The sequence below is a fragment of the Podarcis vaucheri genome (assembly GCF_965113315.1).
Source record: "Podarcis vaucheri genome assembly, chromosome: 6".
Lineage (NCBI taxonomy): Eukaryota > Metazoa > Chordata > Lepidosauria > Squamata > Lacertidae > Podarcis > Podarcis vaucheri.
Genome location: NC_138764.1, coordinates 59,299,390 through 59,317,023, shown reverse-complemented (window position 1 = coordinate 59,317,023; position 17,634 = coordinate 59,299,390). Strand labels below are relative to the sequence as shown.

Sequence of the window (17,634 nt, the reverse complement as noted above, 5' to 3'; positions counted from 1 at the left end):
TTGACATGGTGCCTGATCTGACCCATTAAATCATTATACCTTGCAGGTCTCATGTCCTTCTCCATTGACCTGCAAACAGAGATGTCACTCCAAAGGATGCCACAAGAATTTAGTTCCCGTGGGCTTTCAGTCTGGAGTTTTACAACCCAATCCTAGGCATATTTGCTCAGTAATAAGTCCCATGAGTTCTATGGGACTGACCACTGGTGTAAATGGCTTTAAACAGGGATTAGTTAAATCAACGGAGAACAGATCTGTCCTTAGCTAATAGCTGAATGGAACCTCCAGGGTTAAAGGCAACTGGCCTTTAAATACCAGTTGCTGTGGGGAAAATGGCACAGAGAAGGGCTGTTCCCTTCATGTTGTCCTTGTAGGCTTCCAGAAACATCTTGTTGGCCATTGTATGAAGCAGTGTTGGATTAGATGTTCCCTGGGCCTGATTCAGGAGAGCTCTTGCTATGTTTGTATGAGTTGAGTGTAACTTAATCTCTAGTAAGCTTGAGGTTTGCAACTGCAGTCACTTCACTTCCTTGGTGGAGTAGGGTGGGGGGGATGTCAGCAGTCAGAAAGACAGTAAACAACTAAAGTAGAAAGCAGCAATTGGTTAGATTCAGACTTAGATTGCACTCTTACACCACTTAAAGAGTCATGACTTCTCCCAAAGAATCCTTGGAAATTTAGTTTTCTAAGAGTCTCCTAACACCTTTCAGGATCCTTAACAAACTTCAGTTCCCATGATTCTTTGGGGAAGGGGGGGAGAGAGAGCCATGAATTTTAGAGTTGTATGAGATTGCTTTAAACTGTATACTGTGGATGTGAGCCAAGTCATGAGGAGACCCATTGAAATTGAGGGGACTTACGTTAGTCATGCCTAACTTGTTCAATTAATTTCAGTGAGTCTACTCTAAACATGACTAAGACTATATCCAACCAAGTAGCAAGAAACAAAAGGAAACTGGTACAAAGAGAACAGGTTTTGGTACAAAAAGTGCAGGTTTATCACAGTGGCACTTTCTGATTTACAGATGTTTGGGAAAATTGCTCTGGTGGATGGAACCTATATAAATCGGAACAACAACTTTCAGACGTTCCCACAAGCAGTGCTGCTGCTATTCAGGTCAGTATCACTGTACATTTAAAGTGCATTCAATGCACACTTTCCCCTCAAAGAATCCTGGGAAATGTAGTTCCCCCTCACAGAGCTACCATTCCCAGGACCCTTAACAAACTACAGTTACCAGGATTTTGGGGGGAAAGCCTTGTTCTTTAAACACATGGCATGGATCTGTCCCGCCCATTCCCTGAGTTATGACCCTGGCAGTTCCACAATACCTCCTCAGTCTTCATATGCTGATGGTCACTATTTTATTTATAAGCCACCTTGAGCCCCAGTTTTGGGAAAAGCCGGACTAAACACAATAACAACATGCCAGAATAGACCCTTAGTGTTAGGTGCACTCGTCGTTTTAATTCTGGCAACTCAGAAATGAAAGTCCCACAAATGGAAACGAGGTAATGGTTGCAATTTTGCCGTACCCAGGATTAGAGTCCTAGAATGCTGGTCATTCCATATCCTCTAATCTAGAGAATACTTTCTGGAAAGGGGCCCCTGCCTCACATTCTCCCTTTCTCTAGGTGTGCAACTGGTGAGGCCTGGCAGGAGATCTTACTGGCTGCCAGCTATGGCAAGCAATGTGACCCTGAATCTGACTTTGCTCCTGGGGAAGAATATACTTGTGGCTCAGACTTTGCTTATTTCTACTTAGTCAGCTTCTACATGCTATGCGCATTCCTGGTAAGCTATTTCTGTTCTCTGATCTTGTGCTTATTTCCTAGTCAGTTAGCAGATACTTGTAGCATATGGATAAATATGGTACAGTAGCAATCATCATTAAGGGGCGAACTAGACATGATCATGGGGGGGGGCATTGAAGGTGGTTTGATGGAGGGAATTGCTGCATGTGATGCATAACATCATCCTACCTTCACCTTTGGCCAAACAGGTTTTGCAAAACTGTGGGTCAAATCAGAAATTTGTGTGTATGTTGCAGGAGGCAATGATGTCTCCCAAACCATTTTCAGCTCACTTTTTAAAATACTCCCCTCTCTCCTTCAAAGACCTTGTAGCATTTCTTCAGCAGTAGTCTTGGCTTTACACATAGTTCAATTCATTCTTGCTGATGGAAGGGGACTCCAGAAATGGGGTTTAGGAGCTGCTGATCACCAGTCATAGCTCAGGGGCCAATCTGTGACCATCAAATCCACTCAAAGACTGCAAATTCAGGAATAATCAGAAAGCAGGTATCGTTGTGTTTGCTGTTGAAAGGCAATCAATGGCCATTATGGGGAGAGGGAAAGAGTGAATTTTGCTTGTGACTGAAATGCATTGAGCTAGGTTGTTGCTCTTCCTCCTTCCACCTGCGTTGCCAATGTGAAGGAGTCTTTAACCTGCTTTATTTACCCCTATACCAAATTTCATCTGCTATACAGTGGTACCTCAGGTTACATATGCTTCAGGTTACATACGCTTCAGGTTACAGACTCCGCTAACCCAGAAATAGTGCTTCAGGTTAAGAACTTTGCTTCAGGATGAGAACAGAAATCGTGCAGCAGTGGCACAGCGGCAGCGGGAGCCCCCATTACGTAGCTAAAATGGTCTTCAGGTTAAGAACAGTTTCAGGTTAAGAATGGACCTCCAGAACGAATTAAGTACTTAACCCAAGGTACCACTGTAATTATTTAGTAAGATTAAGGGAAGATTAGATTAACATTGCTTATTATTACTATATTTATTAAATGTACGGTATTAAATGTACGGTATTTAATAAATACTAAACACTAAACAATAAATACTAATAAATAAATAATAAACATATAAAGCTGCCCAGCAACAAACATTCCTTAGTCAGCTTGCAGCAAATAAGCTAGTGACATTTGTCATGCTGAGGAAACAGAAATGACTCTTCTCAAAGCCCTGGCCTGGGCACTCATTAAATATTCTGTCTCATTTTAGTTTTCTCAGGTGGCCACAGTTCATATTAACACATAGCTATAAATGTGTAATGTAGCCCTGGAATTCTCTGCTTCCTTCTCTCATCAATTTTGCCTCTTAGGCACTGTGGCAGTGGCAGGTCAGTTCTGTTACATCCAAGGCTGAGAGCGGTGATCAATGTGGCAAGGGAATCATACGAATGATTTGTCACAATCACAAACAGCAAGTCAATGTGTCACCACAAGCAGCCCAGCACAGTCATTGTTTATACTTCTGGAGCACGCTTGTATAAGGACCACTTTTCTCCTAACACACTAACCTGGTTGGCTGCCTGATGGACTTGCACATATGAACTGACCACTTAGGCTGTTTCTACACATGCACTTAAATCACATCTCTTCCTCACCGGCACCAAAAGGATCCTGGGAACAGTAGTTTCTTAAGGGTACTGGGAATTATAGCTCTGTGGGGGGGTTGAACCACTGTTCCAAGGATTCTGGGTAGAAGGGTGTATTCACAAGCCTAAGAATTGAACTAACCAATGTTGCAGAATTCCTATGACATGCATTACCTTCTCAGACAAACTACCCCTTCGATTATACTTTATTTAGTATAGTATTCGGCCAACTTTATTCCAGTGGGCAGCTCAGAGGACCGTTATCCTCTGCTATCTTTCACCTAAGCTGTGGCAATGTATATCTCCTTAGATTATCAACCTCTTTGTCGCTGTTATCATGGACAACTTTGACTACCTCACACGGGATTGGTCCATATTGGGTCCTCATCACCTGGATGAATTCAAAAAAATCTGGGCAGAATACGATCCTGAAGCCAAGTGAGAAACTATCAGTTATTACATTTGTAATCACTGGATCTGCGGGCCAACTAGACATGAAGTCTATCATGTAGTTTGACCTATTGTCAATTTTTTTGTTTATGTTAAAATAATAATTAGCCAGTACATGCTTATGCCATGGCCTTGATCAGAATCACACCCCATTTCTGCTATTCACTGTGAAAGGAAACCTTCCATTGATGCCCTACACCAGCTTTTTCTTTTTTTAATCAGCTGTGCGAAAACAGATTACTTGGCAAATGTCTTGTCTAATTTGGCTCTGAGTTTCTACTGGCACTGGAAAGAGAGCTCAATGTAACTTCCTAGAAATGTTGTGGGATGTCAATGCTTGGAAGGCATATGAGTATAAAGTCAGATGTGTGATAATAGAATGAGAAATATTGGTATGAGCTCTCTTTTCATTTATCAGATTGTTTCAGCCTTAATATAAAACCTTGATTTATTATACTGACTTGGAATCCCCATTAATTTATTAGAAGGTATGTTTCAAATAGGGACATCAGGAGCTTCTAGCTGTGGTCATTCTTGCCCAGGTAAAAGGGAACTCAGGATGCAAGGGAGAAACATGCTAAGAGGAAGGCACGCTTGGCAAATCCACACCGTGATCAACTCCCGCCCAGGAAAAAATGTCCCCACTGTGGAAGGACATGTGAGTCCAGAATTAGCCTCCACAGTCACTTATGGACTCATTCTTAAAGCCGTGTTTATGGAAGACAATCTTACTTGGCTACGAGTGATTGCCAAAGAAGAAGAAGAAGAAGATATAGTATTTTGTTCCAAATTATGTCAGGGTAGATTTAGAATGGCTGATGTCTCTTGAGACACAGCAGGCTAGATCAGGTGTGAGAAAGGACTTTCCACGTACTCAGAATGATTTATTTGCCTGGGCACGTGACTAACACCCATTGGTGAAATCTAGAATTGCCCTTTGCAGTGTAGGACAGAAATCCTTTAAATAAATAAAATGTGGTCAGTATTACTTTTTTAAAAATACAGTTGTCTCTTGTGAAAGCTTTTTATAAACCAGGAGACCCACTTTACAGATTGTGCTCACATAACAATAATGCATAAACTGTTTTTGCATTTCTTTATCATGGAGGTATGCATACAGAAGGGAACTGGGATTCGTTATGGCTTCCCATTGCATCGCCTGTACATGTCATGGCAAACCTGTGTTTTATCACAGTGCCACATATGAGGCAGGGGGACTGGCTCATCAGACTACATTGTTTCATATAGCACATTTGTATACCGTATGTGCAAAAGATTTCAGCCCTTGTAGGTCCTCACCTATCCACAAAGCTGGAGGGTGTTGAGACCTTGCCCACCCACTCAACATTCCACATGGCGGGCTTCCTACTTTTTAGTGTGCTCTAAGGCAGAAAGTACCTGCCTCTTTCAAGGATACTTCAAAACATATATGTTTAATTGTATGCTCCATCACCATGTCAAGAAAATAAGCAGGTGCTGTGTGTGCATTCACTGGGATTAGAGAATGGTCCAAATAGCCAATTGAATTGTGGTCTCTTCAGCTCCCCGAGCTAGAAACTTGTGTGCCATTTTCTGCAACATGGCTGTCTCTTCCTTTTCCTCAGGGGCCGCATCAAACATCTAGATGTGGTGACTCTGTTGAGACGAATCCAGCCTCCCCTGGGCTTTGGGAAGTTTTGTCCACACCGTGTGGCTTGCAAGGTAGGAGTCTTGAGGAAATGTTTCTTTACCAGTCCTAACTAGGTCTGAGTTCGTGTCCTAGTCTCCACCCCCTGGCCCCTGTACAAAATTCAGTCCTTATCGCCTAGATATTTTTTTTTAAGCTGAAGGAATGAAGAACTGGTGTTTTTAATGCTATCTGTCAAATGGAGGGTAGGACACTGACTCCCTGGGTATGGCCTGAAGGGCACACAAGACCTTTGTCTCACTGAAGTGAAGCAGATCTAGTCTGCTCAGTGTCTGGATGTCTTGGGTTCCAGGACTTAAGAAAGGTGGAATATAAATTTAAGAAAATGAATAATGGTAATCTACAGAATAAAAATAAAAATAAATAAATAAATTATTGTTTATATCCCACCCATCTGGCTGGGTTTCCCCAGCCACTCTGGGCGGCTCCTAACAGAACACTAAAAACAGAATAAAACTTCAAACATTAAAAACTTGGGTTGCCTTCAGATGTCTTCTAAAAGTCAGATAGTTGTTTATTTCCTTGACATCTGATGGGAGGGCGTTCCACAGGGTGGGCACCACCACTGAGAAGGCCCTCTGCCTGGTTCCCTGTAACCTCACATCTCGCAGTGACGGAACCGCCAGAAGGCCCTCAGAGCTGGAACTCAGTGTCTGGGCTGAACGATGGGGGTGGAGACGCTCCTTCAGGTATGGAACATATGGGTGTGTTCCAAGTGTGTTTGTTTGTGAATGTAAATGATACCTTCAGTGCTATTTTTCTGGAAATTGGTGCCAGAACTCACCATGAACCCTTGTTCTCATATAATGACAATGGCGTCCACCTGAGAGGTGCCAGAAGTGAGTTTCAGCACGCTCTGCCTGAAAAAAACCTGGGATATATTGTCTCTGACATGGTGTGTGTTTTGCAGCGCTTGGTGAGCATGAATATGCCCCTGAATAGTGATGGCACAGTCACTTTCAATGCAACACTCTTTGCTCTGGTGAGAACGGCTCTCAAGATCAAGACAGAAGGTGAGAGATGAAATGTATCAATAGCTGCATCCATTCCTGAATAACTCCTCTGCACTCTCCCACAGCTGCCATTATTCATCTCACAAGTTCTGAAGAACATTAGTCACCTTATATGTCAGCAGAAGCTCTGCTGACCTCAGAATCCATTACTTCGTGATTACATAGGCCCAGCAGATGATGCCATAAATCAACAGTAACTAATGCCTTTCTGGTGCATTTAATCACAAGACCTCCAAGAGTCAGGTCTTCATCTGTTTTAAATTAGCATAAGTAGTTTCATCGTGGAGCCATGCCAACTCCATGCCGCTTCTGGAGTTTTAAGGAGCCTAAGCTTTATCAAAGGAAAATATTAAGGATTTTGTCCACCTGAGAGTTGATAAAAATGAAAGCACTTACCTGCGTTAGCACAATAATATTAACAACAGCAACATGTGCTATAGTTGTTGTTCTGTAGCCAGCCTTATCTGGTCTGGAGACACCTCAAAGCAGCTAAAAATATTCAATGCAATGCAATGCAATGCAACAGCAGCCCCCCAAAAGAGCAGCAGAAACAACTTTTCTTTAACAAATCTGGACAGCAAGCCAACAATAAAGCTAATGTTTGATTTAAAAGGATCTTACCCCAAGTACCAGGCTGTACAGTAGCATGTCAGGAAGTGGGGGAGATGATGAGGTTTTATTGTAAGAGATGCTAATGAATTAATTAAGAGAACATTGATTAATTGGGCATGAGTACTTGTTGTCTGAGGGCAGACAATGAGGAGGATAGGATAGACCATTGTGGCTGACTTATTGGTAATGTTTTGTTCAACGCCATACATGGATGCTTTGCATGAAGAAAACACCTGGTTCAATCAGTTGGTACCTTCAATTAAAAATTGTCTCATGTAGGAAACTGGGAAAGATATCTGCCTGAGATGTAGGTATATTGTAGATTCTGCTGGATAAGACAGACCAAAGATCTGATGCAGTAAGTTTCATATAAGCGGTTGGTGCTTTTGCAGGTAACTTTGAACAAGCCAATGAAGAGTTAAGGATGATTATTAAAAAAATATGGAAGAGAACCAGCATGAAGCTCCTGGATCAAGTCATTCCACCAATTGGAGGCAAGTTCTTAATTTTTTTATTTAAATGCCATTTGACCTTAACAAAAACTCTACGCCAGCCTTTCTCAACCTGTGGGTCCCCAGATGTTGTTGAACTACAACTCCCATCACCCCTAGCTAGCAAGGCCAGAGCTCAGGGATGATGGGAGTTGTAGTCCAACAACATCTGGGGACCTACAGGTTGAGAACCGCTGTAAGCAGTTTACAAGAAATATCAAAATTATGGATAGAAACTGTTTAAAACAAGAAATTAAAAACATTTTTTAAAAAATAATTAAAACCAGCCGTAATCTAAAAAGAGATTAATACATGTCAACTTCTGTGTGCCTGGATAGGCTTACCAAAACAAATATGTTTAAAAGAAGCACTGAATAGAATGCAACTATTTCATATACATATTTATTTCTAACCCTCTTTCTACAACTTGCATTTCACCAATCTCCTTTGTGTGTTCTCAAGCAGCCTGGCATATGCATACAAGTTGGCTGGGTTCTTTTGCTGAGCAAACTTAATGTCTACTTGTGCCTACTCCTCCTCCAGATGATGAGGTGACCGTGGGCAAGTTCTACGCTACCTTCCTCATCCAGGAGCACTTCAGAAAATTCATGAAGCGCCAGGAAGAGTATTACGGATACCGGCCCAAGAAGAATGCTGTTGAAATCCAGGTAAGTGAGAGTTGGAACACACCTGACCCAGCAGAGTAGAAAGATTTCCAGCCCATAATGGAGTGAAAGAAGAGAGGGAAATGGAGGTGCTTTGGGTTCTCTCATATGCAGCAGATTCCAGGTACTGTGATGCAGTTGTTTGCAGTTTTCATGGCCCTGTTTTGGGATTCTCTAAAGAGCTGGCATTTTAAACAAAATAATCTCTTTGCAAATATTCCCACAAAATTATTATCCCTTTCCCCCCATCTTCTCCCACAAAATGCTTATGGACAAATCTTTCTGGAATTTTTCATGCTTTGGGTTTCCTCTGGAATTGCTGCTCTTGGTTCATTCAATTTACAGGGGGCATTTGAATGACATTTGGTGTTTACAGGCAGGGGCTGGATATTGCAAATGGGTTATCCACATACCTTATAACTGGCCTTTGTGATTTATTAGATTTTCCCTGGAAAAAGGAAATTCAGATTCAATGGTGGGTGGAGGAAAGACAATATGGTCTGGCATTTTGATACCAACAACATTGTGTGGACCCAGTTAAAAAAAAAAAAGAGCCATGCATGAGGAGCTGTCCTACAATAAACACCCAACTGGGAGCACCCAGTAAAGTCCATCCTGTAATCAACGTCCATCTGGACACTTCCATTGCCATCAAATGTTTCTGTGTGCTTTCCCCATGCTTCTTTTCAGTTTCAGGAAATCCATTTTTGTTTTTGTTTTTGGAAAGAATTGGACAATAGCACAGTATCTGCATATGTAGATTGCCTTAGTTTTAGAGTTCCTCTGGGCAACTTGTTTATTGAGCATCCATCCTGATTTTCATGCACAAAGCTTACGCAGAGGTTAGATGATATCTGGCCTTTATTGTGCATTTGTTCTGATTTGTTTATGGGGTGGTTGTATGGCAATGAGCTTTCTAGCATTTGAAGAAGCGTGGTTTTGATGTGTGTGGAAATTAACTGGGTGTCTAAGCCAATGCTTTCTGTTAGCACTTTTCCAGTCAACGCCATTTAGCAGCATGCGTTTTTTTCTCTCTCTGATTATTTAAATTTGCCCTTTTCAGTCTAGGTTTTTTTGGCGGGGGGAGTCATCACACAGTAATGTTTAAAATTTTAAGGGTGTTATAGCACATTTTAAAAGAAGTTTTTCAAAAGATCAACATGCCACTATAATGCTGTGCTCAGGTGAATTTTCACTCCCCCCCCCGCCAGCTATGTCACACCCACTTGTGTGATGCAGCTTAACTGAGTGTTCCCCCTGTCAACATAAGCACTGGTTTATATACAGTACTTTGTGATGCTGGCAAGTTCATATCTGTGCATGACTAGGGATATATACTGTAAGAGCCTGACCTCCAAGTTAATTTAATGGGAAGGAAAGTCATCAAGACTTAGGAGAAGGTGGTTTGGGTCGCACCTTAACTCCCTGTTCTCTGGCATGAATGGTCCTTGCCAATGATAATCATTTCTGTGCTGTTTCAATGAGGCTGGCCTGAGGACCATTGAAGAGGAAGCAGCTCCTGAGATCAAAAGAGCAATCTCTGGGGATCTGACGGCAGAGGAGGAACTTGAGAGAGCCATGGTTGAGGCAGCAATGGAGGAGGGCATCTATAGGGTGAGTATGAGCACAGATATAAAGTTTGCTTAATGCGCATCCAATATATCCTTTAACCCTCAGCTGAAAGCTTCAGCAATAACACACTTGCAGTGCTCCCCTCACAGAATGAGTCCATTCCCCACTCCATTTGTCTCCCCATGAAGTTATCATTCATCATTCAGTTTTGTTTCCTTGGTTGAATGTTAAAGAGCAGAAGCACCTGTGCTATTCTGTTTTCTGTTTGTTTGTTTGTTTGTTTGTTTGTTTGTTTGTTTGATTGACTAAACTTGTGTTAGTGGTCTTTTATATTCTTACAGAATACTCATTGTAATAGTGGGTGGAGGAGATAAAGCAGAAGTGGAATTCTAACCTAAGAGGAAGTTGAGACCCCCACAGATTATGTCAGACACCCAACACATTTACCTCAAATTGTGGCTCCTTGTCAGCCATCATTCAATGTTAAGCACCCCGAGTTGAGTTAAAGAAACATACAACAAATAAAGCTGAGGCGTCCTGAAGCTCTCTGTGGTGTGTCTATTTATATACAAAACATTTTGAGCAAAATAAAATGTGCACACACATTTCTACTATTTTTGGTTAACACAAGTAAAATATTAAATATGGAGAACCCCAAGATAATAATAACTAGGTAAGTTGAGTCCACCCTTTAAAATAATTAGGTCAGGCTTCCTCAACCTCAGCCCTCCAGATGTTTTTGGCCTACAACTCCCATGATCCCTAGCTAGCAGGACCAGGGGTTGGGGATGATGGGAATTGTAGTTTCAAAACATCTGGAGGGCCGAGGTTGAGGAAGCCTGAATTAGGTAGTTGTAAACATGGTAGTTTAAAACACTATTAATATAATGTTTGGTTTGCCCCTAAATAATAATTTGTGCTTTCTAACTAACTAGATCTTTTCCCTCCATCCCCCAGCTGGAACACAAAGGGCTTAAGAAAGACCAAAATAACAACCTCCTCTCTTTTCTCCCCTGCCCTTGAATGCAGAGGACAGGGGGGTTGTTTGGCCAGGTGGACACCTTCATGGAACCAAGCAGCCCGCTACCACCTCATATGGCTAGCCAGAGACCTCTACAATTCACCGAGATGGGAAGCGAAGATTTGGATTCCCCCGTCTTCCTTGACGACTTCCCACCAGGAGGCGGTGGCAATGTGAACAACAGCAACAGCAACGCCAACAACAATGCAACAACGGGGTAAAGCCCAAGAAACCGAGAGCATAACAAGCTGAGAGAGTAGCATTCCTTTCAGAGGGCTGATTCTGGCATGAGATTGGACCACTAACAATTGGATTTTGCACAGTTTCTGAGCCCTGATATAACATGATAGAGCTAGAATTGTCCTAAAGCTTTTCTTTAAAAGTTTTTCATTGATTGCTGAGTGGGGGAATGGGGGTGGGCAAGTTGGGGAAGAAAATGAATTCGTATTCAGGAGTTATAAAAAAAACTGGAGAAAGAGTGACTTACCAGTAAAGGCGGAGGTGACAACCCTAAAAAAAACCACAACTCACTTTCTTTCATTTTAAAGAAATTTTCCCAACTGATTGAAGCAGCCAAGAACTGCTGCAAGCAGTAGCTAGCTAGGCGACCACGTTCTCTCACAATGTTCCTGATGCATATTTTGGGGAAAGATGGCAGCAGTAGGGGATACCATCACTCCCTCGCCCCAAGCTATAATACATATGGAACAACATTAAGTTATGGCGTAACATCATTTGAAATGAAGCATTATGGGAGAACATGCTGGCCCGGCTTGCTGTGGCCTGCTAAATTTATGCAAGAGGAAATGGGAGGTGGTATGTTTCCTAATACCAGTTTCTGGAAACCACAGGAGGGGAAAGTGCTGTTGAATTTGAGTCCTATTTGCATGCTTCCCATAGGCATCTGGTTGGCCACTGTGAGAACAGAGAACATGGGCCATTGTCCTGTTCCAGCAGGCTGTTCTTATATTCTTGTGACATAAGGGTTCTTTAAAAAAATGCACCATTACCTCTGCCTTTACTGGTAACCCCAGCTTTGTTAAAAAATGAAAAAATAAACTTTCTCTACCCTGGGAATGTTATCAAAGTGCCTTCCACTAACCACCGTAAGGGACACCACTCAGCACCTTCTCGTCACCAAAATCCCACCCAGAAAAAGAGAAGTCATATTGATCACTTCTGAAAGGTGCTGAGCTTTAGCTTTCATGGCAAGAGCATTCCAGAAGTGATGGGCACCCATGAGAATGCCCTTCTGTATGCCCTCGCAGTGGTAACTTAGTGCATGGATGTTAAACCTTAGAAATCCTTTGGGATATACAGGGGGCAATAGGTTGCGCCCAACTTTTTGAAAGCTTCAAATGGTGGATAGGGGATACAGAGCATGTATGGTATGTTTTCAATTCTTTCTGTGAAGAGAAAGTAGCATTCTGTACTGAGTGAATCTTTTAAACCATCATAAAGAGAAGCCTCTTTGAGGATTGCATCACATATATATATTTAGCTGTGGTACGCACACACACACACACACACACACACAGGCTGGATCTAGACACATCAAAGAAGCATTTCAGTTAAATGCATTGTAAATTTAAACAGAGAAAACAGGTAGAGAAAAACGGGACTCCACAGCACCATCTGGTACAGTATGTTATATTGCATATACAACACATATAAATCGCTTTTTCTTTACTAATCTAGCTGAGTCCAGAGAGAGAAGGAAAAGATTGGAAAATGGAAAAGAAAGTTCTGGAGAGCTATGGTCTGGTCAATAACTCTGGGTTGTTGTTTTTGATGTAAAATCATAGTCTTCTGGGTCACCCTAAGGTAAAGGTAAAGGGACCCCTGACCATTAGGTCCAGTCGTGACCGACTCTGGGGTTGGGGCGCTCATCTCACTTTATTGGCCAAGGAAGCCGGCGTACAGCTTCCGGGTCATGTGGCCAGCATGACTAAGCCGCTTCTGGCAAACCAGAGCAGCATGCGGAAACGCCGTTTACCTTCCCACCTATTTATCTACTTGCACTTTGACATGCTTTCGAACTGCTAGGTTGGCAGGAGCAGGGACCAAGCAACGGGAGCTCACCCCGTTGTGGGGATTCAAACCGTGACCTTCTGATCGGCAAGTCCTAGGCTCTGTGGTTTAACCCACAGCACCACCCACGTCCCTTGGGTCACCCTAAAGAGTACTAATAGTTGTTTGGGACAGGGTATTTTCTTGGAACTTACTATCAGTGCTTTGCTCCATAGGGTGATGTATGAGAATGAACTAGTGAGAGAGAGGATGCTACCGTCATCTCATCGGCTACCTGACCTAGGTGAGTTCTTGCTAGGGCTAGAATTGTCCTAAAGCTTTTCTTCAAAAGTTTTTCATTGATTGCTGAGGGGGGGGGAATTGGAGTGGGCAAGTTGGGGAAGAAAATGAATTAGTATTCAGGAGTTTCCAGGGCCAGTCTAATCTCATAATCCCTATACAGTGGTACCTCGGGTTACATACGCTTCAGGTTACATATGCTTCAGATTACAGACTCCGCTAACCCAGAAATAGTACCGGTACCTCGGGTTAAGAACTTTGCTTCAGGATGAGAACAGAAATTGTGCTCCGGCAGGGCAGCGGCAGCAGGAGGCCCCATTAGCTAAAGTGGTGCTTCAGGTTAAGAACAGTTTCAGGTTAAGAATGGACCTTCAGAACAAATGAAACACTTAACCCGAGGTACCACTATATGCACTGTATGCTCAGGTTAGTGTGGGAGGAGGTTTACTGCTGATCTGACAAAGGAGACTGTGTAATGAAAGCGTTTGCAACTGGCATGGGTCTAGTCAAAATATCACCTTTTAAGACTTGGAAAATGTAATTATCTCTGATTCCTTTTGTCTCTTTTCCCTCTCCCCTCTAGCCAGCAAATGCTCTATTCGGGCTAAAAACCGTAAAGGAAAAATGAGCAAGGTGCCAGCTCATGGTGTCCAGAGCGAATCAGAACTACAGTTTTCCATCCAGCAGGTAAATGCTGCATTGCTTCACTTTAGGCATGGTAAAGAGACCACAACCCAAGCTGTGCTTTCAGTGTTCCCCATACAACTCCATCAGATACAAAAGACAGGATGTGTACATATATGGGCTACGGTCCCATTAGAATGATTTAGCATTGTTGAAGTTTGCTTTTCCACAATCAGCTGAAAGCAGAATTAATATGATTCCACACGACACTTAATATAGTGTCGTATTACCCAGCAATGGCCTTCCCCCATAGCCAAAACCCTTCTGTAAAGTTTGTTTGCATTTAAGCCTCACTCAGCAAAAGTCATTTTCAGCTTCTGAAATAACCACCCTCAGTTGCTCATTAATTTCAGTTTCAGTTCCCTTGGAGGAGGGTTTTATTTATTTATCCCATTAGTATGTTTTGTTTTCAATTGTCTATCACTGTGTGTGTGTATGCCTTTTTTGGTATTATAATAATAAGGTGCTAATACTCAAGCCTTGATAAAAGTGGTACAAAATGGCTGCCATGGGGAGCAGAAATAGAGGTGACTGTACTCCATACAATAAGTACCATCTCTCTCTCTCTCTCTCTCTCTCTCTCTCTCTCTCTCTCTCTCTCTCACACACACACACACACACACAGAAAGTTCATTACATGAACATGAAAAAAAGTAAAATAATGGGAGGAAATCAGTAATTTAAGCCTTCTCATATGAGAACAGAAACTGACAATAAAGGGAAATTCAGAGGCACTGTTCTGTGGATTGATGAATGTCAGCCACACTCAACAGGAAACAATAAAAGGATAGAACCACTGAGGAAGAAACTTAATTGAAGGACATTAGCTTTGAAAACATTCAGTAGCGGTTTGCTTATTCACAGTGGACAGGCTGACTCAGCAATTGCATTTGCAGTTTTTTTAAAAATTGCCACAGATCAGTTCTGACAAAATGCCGGAGGGCAACACAGGGAAAATGGAACTCAATATATCAGCAATGACATCTGGACTACTCAAGGAAATTGGGTCTTGCATCCCCTCTTAAACATCCACACAGGTGGATAATGCCTGACGGATGCACCCACTTGCAGTAAACACAATTCATTTGATGTTGAGGTTGTGCCAGACCATCTCCATTAGAGGATAAGCACTTTTGTCTATCTCCTCTTCCAATATCAGATGAAACTCAAAGGAGGGGGGGGAGCATCATGGCATATCCAACTATCCAAGCTGTATTTTATGCACACACCTGGCAACGTTATATGAACAGTATTTTAATTCTTAAAATATAGGCAGGAATCACTTTATCCTCCCTGTAGATATGTCCATCTGCAAATTGTGCCTCAGGATCAATGGGGATAACAATCTTAATAAGGAAGGTCACTGGGGCAGGGGCAGGGCCTGCTGCACTCTGGGTAATAAAGAGGCTGGTGGTTGATGCCACTCAGATCTATTTGGTCTTGTTTCCATGCAATTTCCCCCAAGGCATCCATTGGCTCACAACAGGAGTCCAATGATGGTGAAGGGTCACCATCTACAAGCAGCAATGAAGGAAATGCACTAAGAAGTATGGAAACCTCTACCCCTGCCTCCATTCAGCTCATCCAAGAGGTACAGCTGTTGTTTTTAAAATATTTTATTAATGATTTTCAGTTTTATACATTTCAATGATCTTACAATCCTTTTAACATTTCAAAACTTGTCTTCCTTCTTCCTCTTTCTGCAGTTCCTTAAATTAATTTTTAATATTTTCTGCATATCCAAATTAACTTAATTTGCTCATTTATTCATCTACTTTAAATATAAAGTAGAACTTATAAAACTGCAGGTTATTACAATAATCCAGCCAATGTTCTTATCTGTTTACAGTTTGTTTGTAAATATTCAATAAACCCTTTCCATTCTTTTATTAAAAGTCTGTTATCTTGATTTATTATTCTTCCGGTAAGTTTTGCCATTTCTGCATATCCCATAAGTTTTGGTATCCATTCTTCTTTTTCTGGGACTTCTTCTTTTCATTTTTGGGCAAGTAACATTCTTGCTGTTGTAGTCACAAACATGAATAAATTTCTTTACAGTTTGGGTAGTTCTGTCCCTATAATTCCCAAAAGAAAAGCTTCTGGGTTTTTTATTCATGCTATTTTAAACATCCTTTTCAATTCATTCTATATCATTTCCCAGTAAGCTTTAACCTTACTACAAGACCACCACATATGATAAAAATAACCTTCTTTCTCTTGACATTTCCAATACTTATTTGATTTGGATTTATACATTTTTGCCAATTTCTTGGTGTTAGGTAACATCGATACATCATTTTCATATAATTTTCTCTTCGACCATAGCATGCTGTAAATTTTATAACCATGTTCCACAATCATTCCCATGGTTCCATATCTATATTATGACCAATATCTATTGCCCAATGTATCATTGCAGGAGGTACAGATGTGGGGATCACACACAAGTTCATTGGAAGTGGTTGGGGTTTGAGACAGGGTCAAGGGAAGGGACAAAATGGGATGTTGAAGAAGGGAAATAGGGATGTCAGAGAATTCAGTCCTAAATGGGAAATGGGAGTGAAAAATCACCACAATTAGCATGGATCCGTACAGAACAGAACTGACACATTTCTTTAGTCTTGGAATAACTGTGTTATTTTCTGCATTGTTTTTGGTATTTCTCTTCCACTGAAATGCATTGACATTAATTGCATGGGCTTCCATTTCTTCTCCCACAGGCTCTGAGTTCTGGAGGACTTGAATCCCTGGCTAAAGACTATTCGTTCCTGAAACTGGCAAGAAATGAGATGGCTGGTGCCTTCCAGGTGGAGGTGACTGAGGTGGAGGAGATTGCGGCTGCTTTGTTGAAGAGAAGGGAAACCAACTCAAATACATCTTTGTAAAAGGCTCATTGCATGGCCATTCCAAATTCCAGACTGTGAGATCTTGCCCCCAGCCTTATCTCTTTTTCCCCCAGCAGGGCTGCTATAAAGTGCTACCCGTTTGTCTGCTTCCGGGCGGTTACCATGAAAGCACTGCATTACTTGCTCATAGCAATCCCTGACTGGTTGCCATCGGCAGCATAACAGGCTAATGGAAAAGATGGCAGAGGGAAACCTATTTTCCTTGGCTGTCAAAGGAGGAGGTTTTTTTAGAAATAGAACTCCCCAGGTGTTTCTCCCAGCAGGGTCTCCTTGCTCTCATGAGATCGACAGCATACAAGCTAGATGATAGATCACCAAATATTCCCAATATTTAATATCAAAGATCCCTCCTACCTAGCGAATTTATTTCCTCTGGGAAACATCTTGAAAAGTGCCCTTTGATTACATTGTTTTGAACAGAAAGTAAAAATGATGAAAAGCTAGCACTTTTAATAAACTGAAAGAACCAGGAATGATTATTTTTTTTATTTGAAATAGTTACACCTCACTTTAAAATAACAAAAACTTTCTGGGCCAACTTACAAACAGGTAAAAGCAATAAAAACACAGCAATAGAATGAAAGCATTAAAATCTAAACACTGTTACACACTCTCTCACATAGCTACACCTCAAAAATAGGATTGAAGGGTTTTGTTGCTGAATTTTTCAGAGTCTCTGAATTATCTAGCTGGCTGCTAACAGATATTGGAAGATTTGAGTGTGTATTCATTTAGAATTCTAGCCCACATTATTCCTAGGTTCATAGTGCTTTACACTAATAATTGCACATCAGCATGTTTAATTAAATCACACAAACAATCGCTAGTTTGGGC

General features: G+C 41.6%; 1 protein-coding gene across 2 annotated transcripts in view; it reads left to right on the top strand.

Annotated features, from left to right (window-relative positions):
- CACNA1S (calcium voltage-gated channel subunit alpha1 S) overlaps positions 1-17,273 on the top strand; it is a 57,566-nt gene extending 40,293 nt beyond the window's left edge. For both annotated transcript variants that reach the window (XM_082228205.1, XM_082228206.1), the window contains 13 exons: positions 1,026-1,117; positions 1,636-1,795; positions 3,700-3,827; positions 5,444-5,540; positions 6,437-6,539; positions 7,544-7,645; positions 8,186-8,310; positions 9,793-9,921; positions 10,909-11,117; positions 13,147-13,214; positions 13,794-13,897; positions 15,360-15,485; positions 16,615-17,273. In XM_082228205.1, coding sequence (XP_082084331.1) covers positions 1,026-1,117; positions 1,636-1,795; positions 3,700-3,827; positions 5,444-5,540; positions 6,437-6,539; positions 7,544-7,645; positions 8,186-8,310; positions 9,793-9,921; positions 10,909-11,117; positions 13,147-13,214; positions 13,794-13,897; positions 15,360-15,485; positions 16,615-16,779 — 1,608 coding nt within the window. In that variant the 3' untranslated portion in view covers positions 16,780-17,273. The remainder of the gene's footprint in view (positions 1-1,025; positions 1,118-1,635; positions 1,796-3,699; positions 3,828-5,443; positions 5,541-6,436; positions 6,540-7,543; positions 7,646-8,185; positions 8,311-9,792; positions 9,922-10,908; positions 11,118-13,146; positions 13,215-13,793; positions 13,898-15,359; positions 15,486-16,614) is intronic.
- The last annotated feature ends 361 nt before the right edge of the window (positions 17,274-17,634 follow it).